This window comes from Vulpes vulpes, chromosome 3, assembly GCF_048418805.1.
Source record: "Vulpes vulpes isolate BD-2025 chromosome 3, VulVul3, whole genome shotgun sequence".
In the NCBI taxonomy this organism is placed as follows: Eukaryota; Metazoa; Chordata; class Mammalia; order Carnivora; family Canidae; genus Vulpes; species Vulpes vulpes.
The window spans coordinates 131,298,298-131,315,320 of NC_132782.1; the positions used below are offsets into that span (position 1 = coordinate 131,298,298).

General features: G+C 35.4%; 1 protein-coding gene across 11 annotated transcripts in view; it reads left to right on the plus strand.

Annotated features, from left to right (window-relative positions):
• Positions 1-17,023, plus strand: part of EVI5 (ecotropic viral integration site 5) — a 195,304-nt gene that overhangs the window by 160,198 nt on the left and 18,083 nt on the right. For all 11 annotated transcript variants that reach the window (XM_072754620.1, XM_072754622.1, XM_072754623.1 and 8 more), the window contains one exon: positions 5,769-5,864. In XM_072754620.1, the coding sequence (XP_072610721.1) occupies positions 5,769-5,864 (96 nt within the window). The remainder of the gene's footprint in view (positions 1-5,768; positions 5,865-17,023) is intronic.

Consider the following 17,023-nt stretch of genomic DNA (forward strand, 5'->3'; position numbering starts at 1 on the left):
TTTGGAAGTTGCCATTTCTCATGCCATATATAGAATTTGGAAAATACATTCTATAAAATTAATTTAATTTTCAGTGAATATTCTTTCTCCATATATTTTTTTCTTTTTTCCACATTCTTCCTTTTCTCCCCTCTTGATTCACTCACTACTTTTCCCTTCTACTTGACATAATCTTCTCCTACTTTGAGGATATACAGAACTGAGATGGAATAAGTCTAGAACCAAGGGAAATTGTGGAACATATGAATAAAAGAAAAACACAGCTTCATATATGATTTGATTGGGGCTCTGAGTCGATATCTCTGCTGTTTTGGTTTTGGTTTTTTTAATTGAGTATAATTGACATACAATGTTATATTAGTCTCAGGTGTACAGTTTAGTGATTTGACAAGTTTATACATTATGTTCACCACCAATATAGCTACCATCTGTCCCATTACATTGCTATTACAGTTTCATCGACTGTATTCCTTATGCTGTGCCTTTATTCCCATAACTGGAAGCCTGTATCTCACACTCCCCTTCACTCATTTTGCCCAAACCCACATTCCCTTACCCTCTAGCAACCATTAGTTTGTTCTATTTATAGGTCTGATTCTGCTTTTTATGTGTTTATTAATTTTTTTCTTTTAAGATTCCACTTATAAGTGAAATCATATGGTAGTTGTCTTTCTCAATCTGACTTATTTCACTTAACATTATACCCTCTAGGTCCATCCACATTGTTTCAAATGGCACGGTCTTATCCTTTTTATGGATATGCAATATTCTATTGAATATGGATACCACAAATTCCTTATTTATTTGTCTATTGATGGATACTTAGGTTGCTTCCTTACTGGCTATTGCAGATAATGCTGCAATAAACATAAGGGTGCATATATCTTTTTAAATTTGTGTTTTTGTTTTCTCTGGGTTAATACCCAATAGTGGAAACATTGGATCATATTCTAAGATCCAGTTATTCTATTTTTTATTTTTTGAGGAACTTCCATACTGTTTTCCAAAGTGGTTGCATCAATTTACATTTCTGTCAGTAGGTCATGAGGATTCCTTATACTTCACATCTTGTCAGCACTTGTTATTTCTTCTTCTTTTTAAAAAAAAAAATATAAGTGTTTATTTTGGGCTCTCACATCTTTTATTTTTTTTAATTTTATTTATTTATTCATGACAGACACAGCGAGAGAGAGAGAGAGTGAGAGAGAGAGAGAGAGGCAGAGACACAGGCAGAGGGAGAAGCAGGCTCCATGTAGGGAGCCTGACGTGGAACTCGATCCTGGGTCTCCAGGATCATCCCCGGGTTGAAGGCAGCGCCAAACTGCTCAGCCCTATTTCTTCTCTTTTTAATTCTAGCCATTTGTTGTGACAGGTGTGAGGTGATAACTTATGTGGTTTTGATTTACATTTTCCGCTAAACCGCTGGGCCATCGGGGCTGCCCTCCTTTCCCCATTTTAAATTGGATTGTTTGGGTTTGGGGATAGGAACTCCTTATTGGATGTATCATTTGCATATATCTTCTCCCATTCAGTAGATTGACTTTTTGTTTTATTGCCTTTTTCTTGATGATTTCCTTTGCTGTGCAGAAAGCTTTCTATTTTGGTGTAGTCCAGTAGTTTATTTTTGCTTTTGTTTCCCTTGTCTTAGGAAACATGTAGGAAAAAAATGTTGCTATAGCCAATGTCAGAGAAATTACTGTCTGTACTCTCTTGTAGGATTTTTATGGTTTCATGTGTCCCATGTAGGTCTTTAATTCATTTTGAGGTTTTGTGTGTGTGTGTGTATGGTGTAAGAAAAATGGTTCAGTTCCTTTTTTTTTTTTTGTACCTATATAGTTTTCCCAGCACCATTTATTGAAGAGACTGTCTTCTCCTCATTATATATATACTTGCTTCCTTTGTCATCGATTGACTATATAATCATGGGTTTATTTCTGGGGCTCCATTGATCTATGTGTCTATATATATTTTTTGCCAGTACCATACTGTTTTAATTACTGCAGCTTTGTAGTATATTTTGAAATCTGGTATTATAAGATGTTTGTTCTTGGGGTCCCTGGGTGGCTCAGCGGTTTGGCACCTGCCTTTAGCCCGGGGTGTGATCCTGGAGACCCGGGATCGAGTCCCACGTCGGGCTCCCTGCATGGAGCCTGCTTCTCACTCTGCCTGTGTATCTGCCTCTCTCTCTCTCTCTCTCTCTCTCTCTCATAAATAAATAAATAAATAAATAAATAAATAAATAAATAAATAAATAATTTTTTAAAAAAGATATTCTTCTTTATCAGGATTGCTTTGGCTTAAACCAATGTTTCTAAATTTTCAAAAAATATTTTTTTCTTAAATATAGGCTTATGGCTAAAAATCATAAGGTGTCTGTTTAATATGTTTAAGAAGCCTAGTGCATTTGGAATATAATTGTTGGGGATCCCTAGGTGGCAGAGCGGTTTGGCGCCTGCCTTTGGCCCAGGACGCGATCCTGGAGACCCGGTATCAAGTCCCACATCGGGCTCCCGGTGCATGGAGCCTGCTTCTTCCTCTGCCTGTGTCTCTGCCTCTCTCTCTCTCTCTCTGTGACTATCATAAATAAATAAAAGTTTAAAAAAAAAAAAAGAAATCTTAAAAAAAAAAGAAAAAGGAATATAATTGTTAAATTAGTTCCTTTTTGTAAATAAGATTTTATTTTTAAGAAATATCCACACCCAGCATGTGGCTCAAACTCATAACCCCAAGATCAAGAGCCACATGCTCCAGTGACTGAGCCAGCCAGGTACCCCTAAATTAGACAGTTCTTTGCTTAGATGATAATATGTGATTTTCATGTGTTCAAATATATAAGAAAAGTTTTAAAGCCTGTGGAAGCACCGGCTAGCTCATTTGGTAGAGCATGAGACTCTTAAAGCCTATAGAAACTATAGTTTTTCCTTTATATCTATACAAATATTAGCTAAACTGCTTCAACAGGCCATATTCTAGTGAAAGATTTTTAAGGCAGATTGCCAAAAACAGAAGGAGAAAAAAAAGGAGTTGGCCTGTAAGTATAATTGGATAGGATTTAAAGGGTAGACTAAGGGTACACAAGAATGCAATCAAGGTGAGAAGGACAGTTAATGAAGAAGAGCAATTCTTTTGGAATGGTACCCTGATTTTATAGGGGAGTCACCCATTCTGTTACTGGAGCAATTCTAGTTAGTTCTTCTTTCTGCCAAGGATATTAGGAGAAGGTATGTAAGAAGGAAAGTAGAGCATGTACTTAGCTACAGTCAGAGGACCAAACCAGGTGATGTCTAGGGTCCCTTCTTACTGTGAATGGAAAGATTGCAATAGAGATCTCCACATTGGAAAGTGCTCTGCAGTACAACCTTTACTTTCGAGGTAATTTTATGGACCTACAGTACATTTTTTTTAATTAATTTTTATTGGTGTTCAATTTACCAACATACAGAAAAACACCCAGTGCTCATCCCGTCAAGTGTCCACCTCAGTGCCCGTCACCCATTCCCCTCCAACACCCGCCCTCCTCCCCTTCCACCACCCCTAGTTCGTTTCCCCAAGTTAGGAGTCTTTATGTTCTGTCTCCCTTCCTGATATTTCCCAACATTTCTTTTCCCTTCCTTTATATTCCCTTTCACTATTATTCATATTCCCCAAATGAATGAGAACATACACTGTTTGTCCTTCTCCGATTGACTTATTTCACTCAGCATAATACCCTCCAGTTCCATCCACGTTGAAGCAAATGGTGGGTATTTGTCATTTCTAATTGCTGAGTAATATTCCATTGTATACATAAACCACATCTTCTTTATCCATTCATCTTTCGATGGACACCGAGGCTCCTTCCACAGTTTGGCTATTGTGGCCATTGCTGATAGAAACATCGGGGTGCAGGTGTCCCGGCGTTTCATTGCATCTGAATCTTTGGGGTAAATCCCCAACAGTGCAATTGCTGGGTCGTAGGGCAGGTCTATTTTTAACTCTTTGAGGAACCTCCACACAGTTTTCCAGAGTGGCTGCACCAGTTCACATTCCCACCAACAGTGTAAGAGGGTTCCCTTTTCTCCGCATCCTCTCCAACGTTTGTTGTTTCCTGCCTTGTTAATTTTCCCCATTCTCACTGGTGTGAGGTGGTATCTCATTGTGGTTTTGATTTGTATTTCCCTGATGGCAAGTGATGCAGAGCATTTTCTCATGTGCATGTTGGCCATGTCCATGTCTTCCTCTGTGAGATTTCTCTTCATGTCTTTTGCCCATTTCATGATTGGATTGTTTGTTTCTTTGGTGTTGAGTTTAATAAGTTCTTTATAGATTTTGGAAACTAGCCCTTTATCTGATATGTCATTTGCAAATATCTTCTCCCATTCTGTAGGTTGTCTTTTAGTTTTGTTGACTGTATCCTTTGCTGTGCAAAAGCTTCTTATCTTGATGAAGTCCCAATAGTTCATTTTTGCTTTTGTTTCTTTTGCCTTTGTGGATGTATCTTGCAAGAAGTTACTCCTACAGTACATTTTAAAATTTACTTTTAAAAACTTATATTCAGATAGCACTAAGATAACTTTTACAGAGACTTAAAAACTCTTTCAATCAAAATGTAGCTCTTTTTTACCTATATGTATGTAGTGATATTAAATGATCTTCAGGTTGGTTTGTTTGGGGTTTTTTAGATTTTTTTTTTAAACAAGAGACCCTGTGTGGAGTAGGAGGGGCAGAGAGAATAGGAGACAGACTCCCTGCTAAGCAGGGAGCCTGACCTGGGGCAAGTTGGATTTTTAAGAATAATAGCAAGTGTAGAACAGTGTTTAGAGTGTCTGTAGTATAGGTAAAAATATGTGTGTGTATATAATTGTGTTTGATTACGTATGTACAAAATATCATGAAAAGATTACACTAAAAAAATGTCAATGGTGGTTGTCTCCATTGGAAGGAAATTGAGTGGTTGTGACTATGAAAAGTAAACCAGTACTTTTCTGCTATCAGGAGTTAGTAATTTCAGTAGATGTTTCTGGATCACAGCTTCTTCACATTTTAAGCATCAACTTAAAATAATCAAGAGATGTCATAAACAATTCAGTTTCATCCTCTCATAAGCTCTGTATCTTGAAAGTCACATTTGTTTTCGATGATAAAGAAAAAGGCAGCTTCTCTCCTCCCCGATCTGTATCCCTGGAAAATGGTCACAGTATGGTTCTATATCTATTTGTTATTATTGGAGTACCTTTTTATCAGCTATATCTAGGACTCCCAGCATACTTTCCTAAATTAATTAAACAGAAGAGATTCAGAGCTATCCTTTTCCTTTTAAGAATGGTTGCAGAACCTTTTCTTTTTTTCTTTCTTCTGTTCGCCAAACAAAAGCTAATTCCCAGGGTAGCTGTGGGAGGCCCACTACCTTATCAACTAAGAGTTGAATCTCTTATGGTAGAGATAGAAAATCATTTGTGCCCAATGTAACTGGGAGAATGCCTTTGAAATTCTAGGGTAATTTTTTCACTGGTAGACCCATTCAATTGTTGATTTCTAAGAGTCTCTCAAAAGGTACATTTTACAAGTTGTATTTGTTGTAAACAACTTCCACTAAGCATTATTTAGAAACATTCAGTATAGTTTACTATAAATTACCTTCCAGACATAGTTTGAGAATACCTTCCAGATTAGTTCAGAATTTAGCAGGTAAAGGATATGCCTTTATGCTGTCCTATATCTTCAAATATTTGAGTACATGTTGTGAACGCTGTCTCTTGTTTTTGGTTTGTTCTATTGTCACAAAACAGAAAGAAGAAGGAAAGCTTCAAGGACAGCTTAACAAGTCTGATTCTAACCAGTATATTAGGGAACTGAAAGATCAGATAGCAGAGCTGAATCATGAGGTAAGTGATAAATTTTGATCTTCACATATTTCTTTCTTCCTTCCTCTGTATTGTAACAACACTGTATTACTGGCTGTGGCTGACTCTTTCATGATAAATATTTTCTGTGAATCCTTGATTATGATTAAATAATATTTTAGAAAATTGTCTTTTTAATAAGAATTATTCTTTTACAATATTGAGAATAATTTTCCTTAAGCCTTTTTATCATGATCTAAAATGATTAATATTGGCATGGCAATTTTTTTAAATTGTGATCTGTAAACCTTTGATAGTTTGTCTAGGTGTCATAAGTTACTTTTGTTAAAGTTTTCTTTATACCTTTCTTTATACCTAGATTTGTGTTATTTACCGTTGTGGATAGAGGGAAGTCTTTTTACTCTTGTCTTCTTATTCCCTTCATGGTGGTATTACTGAGATTGCAAAAAAGGATACTTGCCTAATATCAGTTAACAGATTTCTTAGTATCTAAGTACTTTTTAAACTGGCACTACCTTGAATCTATGAGATTTGACTCATGAAATTTTCAAATAGTATTATTAAGTATTCTCCTAAGTAATTTAAATTCATGTGTTTTGATTAGATACTTTTTGTTAATGGGGCTCTAGGTCAATTTCCTCATCCCTTATTATTTTTTAATGGTAAGTACTTATCTAAACATGAATACAAAAGCATATTTCTTATCTTAAATTATTTGTACAATAAGGTTTATTCACAATGATAAGATTTGAGCAGGTAACATAACTTCATTTGTTGAGAAAGAAACTCATTTTGACCACTAAATTAATTGAAACCTCAAAGGAAAAGTTTGGACATTACTCTTTCCTGATATTACACCCTTCAGTTAAAGTCTGAGTGTTTTGGGTAATAACTTCTGGAGGTAGTCAATCTAAGTAAATTCTGAATGAAGAAACAAAACAGTAACAAAAATGATAAATCTTAAATGTGGTTTAATTTAACTTGTCCTAAATTTTGGGAGTCATTCCTGTGATTTTCAACCAATAATAACATTTAAGGAATTCAGGATTATATTTAATTTTTACTTATTTGTGTGCAGTTTTTATAATCTATTCTGATCTAATAGCCATGTTTCAAAGAACAAGTTGCAAATAAGATGTAGAAATTTTTCTTGTTTTGAGAACCCTAGGAATTATTCTTTGTGTTCAAAAGCTTTTCTCAAAGGAAATTTTGACTAAAGCAGTCTCTCCCTTTAGAATTTTTTATAATTTTGATTTAGAGTGATTAGAAAGCTTTAACGATGCTGAATTAAGAAAATTGTACAGGATTGACTTTATTTCCAAGACTTGTCTAAAAATCAGCCAACAAATACTAACTTTGCCTATCATGTAACTTCACTAAAAAAAATTATAATCTCCTCTTCAGGACTGGCAGAAGATGGTTCATGAGAGGTCTCACTTCAATGTCATTTTTTTAATGTATGGCCTGCAAGGTAGTCTTTTGTTTTGAACAAACATGGAAAGGAAATTAATTAATAGAGTAGAATTTTCTACTGTTAAAGAGCTGGATTGTGTAAATTAAAAACTAGAACAGTTTGTGATGAGATGCTAATTGTGCTATTCAAAGTGCACAGGTCCTGGGCATAAGCAGGCCCCGGTAAGAAAACCTATAGAGGGTGAGTACAGTGCAGCTGGGGACCACACAAGAGTGCAGAGGTGAGAGTGAGCCAGCATGGGTGTAGGATTTAGAGGCTAGACTCGATTAAGAATTAATGAAATTAAGTTGTGGTAAATAAGGGTAGATTGCATAGAACCAGCTTATGGTGAATCTTCAAAGCCAGGAGAGATTAAATTTGCTAAATAAGATGAAACCATTATCGGTCTTCAGTTAGAGGTTCCTTTTCATTGTTTTCTGAACAGATTTTAATACATTCACCTGTTTCAAAATTTTCCAACTAAAGAAAGGATAAATGAAAACAAGTGAAATTTCAAACCAATATAATAGGTTATAAGTACACCTACTATACACATTTCCTTTGGCTGGGCCAGTTTCTTAAGAGGGTTAAAAAGGTATCACTTTTTTGTTCTAGTGATTTTCATTCTTGTGCTACAGCACTTCACAATGGGGGGAAAACCATAACCGAAGTCAGTCTGATCTCTACAACTTAACTTTTGCCTTGTGTGCTATAATTTGCCAGAATCTTTACCTTTTTTTTTTTTTTTTTAAGATTTTATTTATTTATTCATGAGAGACAGAGAGAGGCAGAGACACAGGCAGAGGGAGAAGCAGGCTCCATGTAGGGAGCCTGACACAGAACTCGATCCTGGGTCTCCAGGATCACACCGTGGGCTGAAGGCGGCGCTAAACCGCTGAGCCACCCAGACTGCCGGAATCTTTACCTTTCAACATAAAAATTAACTTTAAAATATTCATGTTATATTTGAACATGTGACTGTTAACAGTTACTTTGTTAGCTGATTTTTATACTTCTCAAAATGTTGAAGGAAGTGTTCAGAGAAACTTTGCAGATCTATAAAATAACAGTAGTAGTTACTGTTTATTGAGTACCCCTCTATTGGTCAAGTATTGTATCAGACACTTTATATTTGTTGTTACTAACCCTCATAATAATCCCACATGATGGCAGTATTCTCAGTTGAATAAAAAGACTCACAATAATTAAGTAACTTGCTGGGGTTATACAAGTAGTAAATGGTTGAACCAGGATTGAATCAAGTTTGGTTTATTTTTTTCTGTGCTGTTACAGACATGATATTAGAAAACATGTCATCAATATTTAAAAATCTAGAGTGGAAACTAATGACAGTATTTTAACTGTGTTGTTCCTCCCAGAAACATTACTTTGTATACATTCAGTGAGTGAATTCTGCAGTTGACCTAGCCACAGGAGTCTCTCTCTCCCTGTTAGCATTGCATATGGAGATTTATCTTCACTTCCTGCAGTTTACTGTGATCCGTCCGAGTGCCTTCTCTGACTCCCAACTCCTGCAGTTCCTATCATCATCACCTAACTAATTATGCTCTCAATCTTACCTACTTCACATAAAAATATTTTAATTTGGAGCCTCTTAAACCCTGCCAGGACCCTCATAGAAGCCACTGTGGAAACCCTTGCTGCCCCAGATCTGACAAGAACCTAGGTTAAATCCTCCCCTATCTTTACATCCTATCCTCATGGCATACAAAAAAAAAGAACATGCATCCTAGTTCAAGTACTTTTCTTATTCCATCTTCCCCACCTCTTACAACTCCTGTCCATCTATCATGACAGCCCCTACTAGGCACTTTAGTTTAGAACTGAAGTTAAAGATTGAAATATGGGATCCCTGGGTGGCGCAGCGGTTTGGCGCCTGCCTTTGGCCCAGGGCGCGATCCTGGAGACCCGGGATCGAATCCCACATCAGGCTTCCGGTGCATGGAGCCTGCTTCTCCCTCCGCCTGTGTCTCTGCCTCTCTCTCTCTCTCTCTGTGACTATCATAAATAAATAAAAAATTAAAAAAAAAAATAAAGATTGAAATATAACTCATATCCCTCAACGGGTTCACAGCCTAACAACAGAGATAGGTATACAAATAGATTGTAATATATAATGAAAAATATAGCATTATAGTAGTTAGCATTCATTTAATAGTTGCTCTGTGCCAGACACTGTCCTAAATGTTATACTTACATTGTTTCTTTTAATCTTCATGACATTCCTATGAAGTAGGTAGCATCGTTATTATTCATGTTTTACATTTAATAAAACTGAGGTTCTGGGGTACTAAATAACTCCCCATGGTCATATGCTAGTTAGTGATAGAGGTAATTCAGGTTATATGACTCCAAGCCCATTCATGTACTTAACGCCATATATTATAGCATTTTTTGAAACACATGGAATAAAATGGTAACAGCACTTGGGTTGGGCTTTGAAAATTGAGAAAAAATTTGTCACGAAGATTGGGCATCACAAGCATATAAGTCAGTACAAAAAACAAAATTGTAAGTTCTAGGAATGAATAAGCCATGTACTTTTGCAACGTAGGTCTGTCTACTTACAGCTACTGACCACTAAAGACAAAGAATATTTTCTAAATGCCAGGAAATGGAGCTAGAAGAAGGTAGAAAGTTACTCCCACTTAGAAGCCAAAAGAAATACACTCAGGACTTATGTAGGTATAATCCTGTGGTTTAGCCAAATTACCAGCTGACTAGTCTTTTCTGGGTCCTTTGAAGCCTTGCTGCTATTTACAGTATTATTTTATAGGAAAATGCATACTACATAGCTGATTAAAACGTTTTTTGGATGTAGATTATGTTTTCACTTGCTCTTGATGGTGATATGTTCTGGTGGATGTTGCAGGAATACGTTTATTTATTCCAGTCCAAAGATAGTTTATTTATGCTAAAAATTAAATATTTTTTATTAAACAGCTTTGCTGAATTTTTATAATGTCATAATAGTTCTAATATGCTTTAGGTCCTTAAAATCTCACAAAAGTAATTCTAGTTATATTTGTTTAGTAAGTTTTCAATATGGAGCAAGTTTTCCCTTTTTTCATTAAGCTTTTTTCTAGTGGTAGTTGTTACACTGGGTGTAGGTATTTTGGGTGATTATTTTAATTTTCACAATTATCCTGTGAAAATTATTGTATAGCCTCAGAGAGGCTAAATAACATGTCTTCAGTCATATAATCAGTAAGTAGCAGAAACTTAAATCAAGTAGGATTTTCAGTTGACTGTAATGCATTAAATTTAAAATGAAGTAAAACCAAAACAAACTATATATTTTTAAAAAGAAAGAGAAAAAACCTCTAGAGCATTTTTGTTCATTAATACATACCTTGCCTTGTTCTAGACATAATGAAGCAAGTTTGTAAAAGATGCAGAATAGCAAACTCTATTTTTGTGAGACAAAAGGAAAGAAAACTGTAGGAATATAATATGGAGCCATGAACAAGACCCTTACAAAAATGCATACCACAGGAGTATCTAGATATTTCTTAAAAGTGGGCCTCAAACTTGGCTCTAGGGTTTCCAGCAATCAACACAAAAAAAGGGGAAACCTGGTCACTTTTAACATTTCAGAGTGAATGTGTAATGAAAACAGACCAGTTGGTTAAGAGAGCTGCAACTGTTCCTGATGGTAAATCCAAACAGCAGTTTCTTCATTGCTTATTCATGAACAAAACCTTCTAGTATGACCAACTATTATAGACCAGCTATTACCCTTAACATTCTATAATAAAATGGGTTCACAATCATAAAAATTGAACAGTTTAAAGCCTTGAAAGATTTTTGATAGAATTATAACATGGAGGAAAGTGCCCAGGTGATAGGTTTACAGCTCAATAAATTATCACAAAGTGATCACACCCATGTAACTACCACCCATGTCCAAGAAATAAACTCAAAGTCCCATTCATACACTCTTGAAACCACTATTCACACCCTCTTCTTCAAAGATAACCATGATCTCAATGTTAATACAATAGCTTAAGTTTTTGAATTTTATATAAATGGCTGCTTATAATATATATTCTTTTGTGTCTTCTTTTGCTTAAAATTGTGAAATTTAACTATGTTATTTTAAAATGTAGCTGCAGATTATTCATTCTCATCACTGTGTAATTTTCCTTTGTATAAGTATACTACAATTTATTTATCTTTTTGTTGGTGAACATTTGAATTATTTCGAGTTTGGTCTGTTAAGAACACTACTGCAAATGGTTATGCCGTTTTACACTCCATGAGTCATGAAGACAGTTCTTATTGTTCTACATCCTCATCAACATGTAGAATTGATTGTCTTTATCTAATTTCTATCATTCTCTGGCTTTGAAGAGGTTTCTCATTATGGTTTTAATGTGTACTTGAGTAACTTTTTTCCCCTGGCACCTAGAACAATGTTGCCATGTAGTAGATATTCGATGAAAAAAAATTTAATGAATAAATGATTTCAAAAAGCTTTGCTGACAAGGTAACATAAAAGCTTTAATAGGAATGCTAAGAAGCTTCCTAATGTGCAAAAATCAGTGGAAAGAACATTCCAGGGATGCCTGGGTGGCTCAGTGGTTGAGCCATATGCCTTTGGCTCAGGCTGTGATACGGAGGTCCAGGATGAGTCCCACATCAGACTCCCTGCATGGAGCTTGCTTCTCTCTCTGCCTATGTCTCTGCCCATCCCTCTCTTTCTGTGTGTGTCTCTCTCATGAATTAATAAATAAAATCTTGAGAGAGAGAGAGAGAGAGAGAGAGAGAGAGAGAGAGAGAGAGAGAAAGAAAGAAAGAAAGAAAGAAAGAAAGAAAGAAAGAAAAGAGAAAAGAAAAGAAAAGAAAAGAAAAGAAAAGAAAAGAAAAGAACGAACATTCCAGGCAGAAGAAACAACTAGCACAAAGAAGTTAGGAGAAAACATAATGGACTTTGTGAGAAATCATACTAATGTGACTAGAGTATAGAGAAGGGTGGGGAAAAAATAATGTGAGATAAGGTTAAAGAGATAGATGAGGTCAAATCCTATATAATACTTTATAAGCCAGAATAAATAGATTGTGTTTTATTCTTGGTTCATTGGAAAGCCTTTGGATGGTTTTAAGCAAAGAGTGATGTGATCTGATTTGCCCTACCTTCTATATGGTGAATTGATTGTAGGAGAGCAAGAATAGAAATGGGGAAATGAAGGCAATTAAAATAGTCTAGGTAAGAGCAAAGGTGACTTAGAAGGATGAAAAAAGTGAAAATGTTGGCCACACGAATATATTAAAGATACGTTTTAGAGATTGAGAACTTGCTGATGGATTATATGAGGGACATAAGATAAAATAGTGACTCCAGAGATTTTTGGCTTGACATCGGAGTGATCGGTTGGTGCCATTTACTGAGGTTGGGAAGGAGTAGAATATCAAGAGCTCTGTTTTGTTTATATTAAGATTGAGATTCCTATTAAACATTAAAATGAAAATATAAGGTGTATGAGGTTCTAAAAAAGATGTTGGGGCTAAAATAGGTATAGTAGTTATTGGCATATAAATGTTATTCATAGATAAAGGGATGAGGTTCTAGGAGCAAGTGTATGGCACTCTCGACCTATAAGATCAAGAGCCAATAAAGGAGATCAAAACTACTCGTGGAGGGAAACTGGCAGCTCTGGATAAGGAGCCCCAGAAAGGAGACTATCAAGAAGGGAGCATTTCAACATAGTTATTTTAATTTGATTCTAAACCTCCCTGGTCTTCTTCAAGGAAGAATGTATTAAGAAAGTTATCTTCAGCACTTTTTTTTTTTTTTTACCATTTATCAGAGAATGATAGATAATTTATAAAAGAACTTGACAGGAGGAATTGTCTTTCATTGAACAAGCACTGAGACCCCCTTCCTGAAAAACTAACAGAAATGTCAGCTATTTCAGGACAAAGCTGGCCAAAACCCAAAACAATATAAAACACTATTATAGGATGCTATAAATAATATACAACCCAGGTAGGTAAAGCCAACTTTCATTTTAAGGAGAGCCTTTGTGCTGGTTCCCAGTGCCCAAGGGTCTTCTGTCATCCTGTCTTCTTTCTTGAGGAGACAGTTTTTTAAGTTATCCTGTGTTATAAGAATCTTCTGTTATTTCTACAAGCCAAGTACAAAATTAAAATTTTGAGTAAATAAAACAAAATCTAAAAAAACCCATTTTGAAGTTTGACTTAGAAAATGTTTATACATGAGTATTCTTTTTAAAATTCTGATAACTGTTTATGTATGCTTGAGCTATAGATTTAGTTAAATATCTACCAAAAAGTCATTTTGAATATCCTAACCATTATTAATATGTTTAATATGTATACTCATTTGTTATTAAACTAGAATTTTTGAAATGAGGAACTTTCGGAATCAAATGACAGACTGCCCTTTATAAAACTGAATCTTTTCTTTGCTCTGTGTTCTCCAGTTTAAACATAGTTAATAAAATCAGTTGAATTTGAATTTTTTTTTTAAGATTTTTTTTTATGTATTAGAGACATGGGGTGGGGGGGCAGAGACACAGGCAGAGGGAGAAGCGGGCTTCGTACCAGGAGCCTGACGTGGGACTTGATCCTGGGTCCCCAGGATCACGCCCTGGGCCGAAGGCGGCACTAAACTGCTAAGCCACTGGGACTGTCCGAACTTGAATTTTTTAAAAGAAGCTTAAAGACTCATTTAACATTGATCTTCATCTAGGCATCAAAACTAGAATATTAAAAGTAGAAAAGAGCTTAGTGATTTGGCTCTAGTTATTGGCAGCTATTCTTTTCTCTTTATTTCAAACAATAAATAATATTTTTTGGTTTTTTAACTGTATGCTTATTCTATATTGATTGTCTGTACTAGTCTTTATTTCCTTGAAAATCTTGTAAAACCCCAAGTATTATATTACCTAGTTTACAGAAGATAACCTAAAATAGAATTGACACTTTTACAAACTGCATTCATAATAGGGTATTAGTGGGTGGAGGCAGAAATAAAAAACAAAAGTAGTGTTTTCTTTTGTATTGGTGTCTGCTGATAATTGAATCTTAACTTTAGAATTATTATTATTACTTTTAAGATTTTATTTATTTATTCATGAGAGACACAGAGAGAGAGAGAGAGAGAGAGGCAGAGACACAGGCAGAGGGAGAAGCAGGCTCGATGCAGGGAGCCCAAAGTGGGACTCGATCCTGGATCTCCAGGATCACACCCTGGGCCGAAGGCAGCACTAAACTGCTGAGCCAGGCTGCCCTAGAATTATTTTTTTTTTATTTCAATACAAGGAGTTATAAGTATTCGTGCCTGTTGTTACAATAAAAAGTACCCAGTTTCCCAGTGTTGCAACTTCTTAATAAAAGAACAAATTCCTTTAAATTTGCTTTTTCTCTAGTTAAAGCAGTGTAAAGTATCATGCAGAAGTTCACACAAGTCTCACTATAGGAAAATTTTCTCTGCTGCCAAAAAGTCTCATATAGATAATGAAAGATCATATTTGTACTTCTATGAAAATTGCTTTAAGGCTCTTTGAATTAAACATTTAGCACTGTTTTTAAATCTTACAGCCTCCATTTATAGAATAAAAATTCATTCTTAATGACCTTTAGTGTTATTATTCGTATTCCTCTTATATCTTACTTTTAATCTTGGATAATTGGTTTATCTTATTTGAAGTCATAAGATAAAAAAATACTGAGTAGTGTACAGTATTTTATGCCTGCAGTAATATCACTATGTAGAAGACTTAAAGCTGAGATTTCAGATTCATATTTTTTTTAAGCCGACATGTTCCCAAAGTTTATCTAGTTTTTCACTTGATAAATGAGGAAGCTGAGGGCATAAGAGTTAAGGGACTTACCCAAAGTTACACAGCTAGTTGGTGGCAAAGACGGAACTACTGCCCAGGCATTCTGACTTCTGGTCTACTACATCCCACTGCCCTACCACAATCCTGCCGACCCATGTAATTGTCACATGTTAGTTAGATGTAGAAGGAGTCCCATAAGTGTTTAATTAAATTAAAATAAATTACATCTCTCAGATGGAAACCTAATGTCTAGTTAATAGAACTCTACTATCACCTAGTATTCTTTATTCTTCCAGCATCAGATTCTGGATTTCTCTTCCATCTGAAACTGGGGAATTGGTATGACTTGACCCTTCAGATTTTGTTTCAGTTTCCAGTAGATGCTACTAAAATCTTAACTTTTATATGTTAGATGATTTTTCTGAAAAACAGAGGCAACTTGGATTTTCTAGCCAAATTTGACATTCCCAGAAACATAGAACTAGATAAAAATAGCTAACCCAATTTCATATATACCTATTATTTAAGAAATACAAGCTTACTCAAGGACATAAATTAGCTCAGCTCTTCAATACATTCTGTTGCAAGAGTTTGTTATTTAACTTGTGACCAAACTTCCAACAATTGTTTCTAGATTAATTTTTTTAAATCTCCAAGGCTATATATCTTCCCATTCATTCTTTGTCTCCAAAAAGAATATATAACACAGAGGAAAACTATAATAATCCCACACAGGAAATCTGACTTTTTATTCAAGACTTTTAACCACTTTCCAGTTTTATGCTATATTCATAAAAGGGGGCAGTGTTCAAACCAATTATATGCCTCTATGTATTCTATTCCTACTATAGGTTAAAAAAAAAAAGATGTTTAAATTTGCTAATGAAAATGTGTGTTCTTTTTTTTTTTAAGATTTTATTTATTTATTCATGAGAGACACACACACACACAGAGAGAGAGAGAGAGAGAGAGAGGCAGAGACACAGGCAGAGGGAGAAGCAGGCTCCATCCAGGGAGCCCGATGTGGGACTTGATCCAGGTCCCCCTGGGCCAAAGGCAGGCGCTAAACCGCTGAGCCCCCCAGGGATCCCCGAAAATATGTGTTCTTAAATAGATTTCATTCAGTAAGGATAGGAGCATTCCCATGAAAACATCATCTAATAGCATATTCTTAAATCTTAGACATGGGAAAAATAAGATATAAATCCAAACTATTTCAAGGGCACCTGGGTGGCTCAGTCAGTTAAGCCTCCAGCTCTTGATTTCAGCTCGGGTCATGAGATCTAGCCCCATTGGGCTCCACATTGGGTGTGGATCCTACTTAAGATTTTCTCTCTCCTCTGCAATGAATTACATGGTTAACAGTTGACTTACACCACACACAAATAAACCATATAATTTCTTTTAAACTATTTCACTAATGTATAAAGATTTTAACGTGATTACAGTATTAGATGTATTGTTAACATTTAAGTGAAACTAATAGGATATCTTTGAAGATTTTTTTTTAAGATTTATTTATTCATGAGAGACAGAGAGAGGCAGAGACAGAGGAAGAGGGAGAAGCAGGCTCCCTGCAGGGAGCCCAATGCGGGACTCGATCTCAGTACCCCGGGATGACAACCAGAGCCAAAAGCAGATGCTTAACCACTGATCTACCCAGGCACCTCATGCTTAACGATTTCATTCAGCCTGATTTGGGTAACCAAATGAGCTACAGTTTTAAAGTCTAGTGAACTTACTCATATACTCAGGTTTCAAGACTTGAGATTCATTTTTAAAATTTTTCCTTTAGTTATACTGTATGTTGGCAAATCAAACTCCAAAAAAATAGAAAAAAAAATAAAAATTTTCATTTATTCAAAAGCTAATTATCCTGAGGCTTCTGGGGTAGCTCT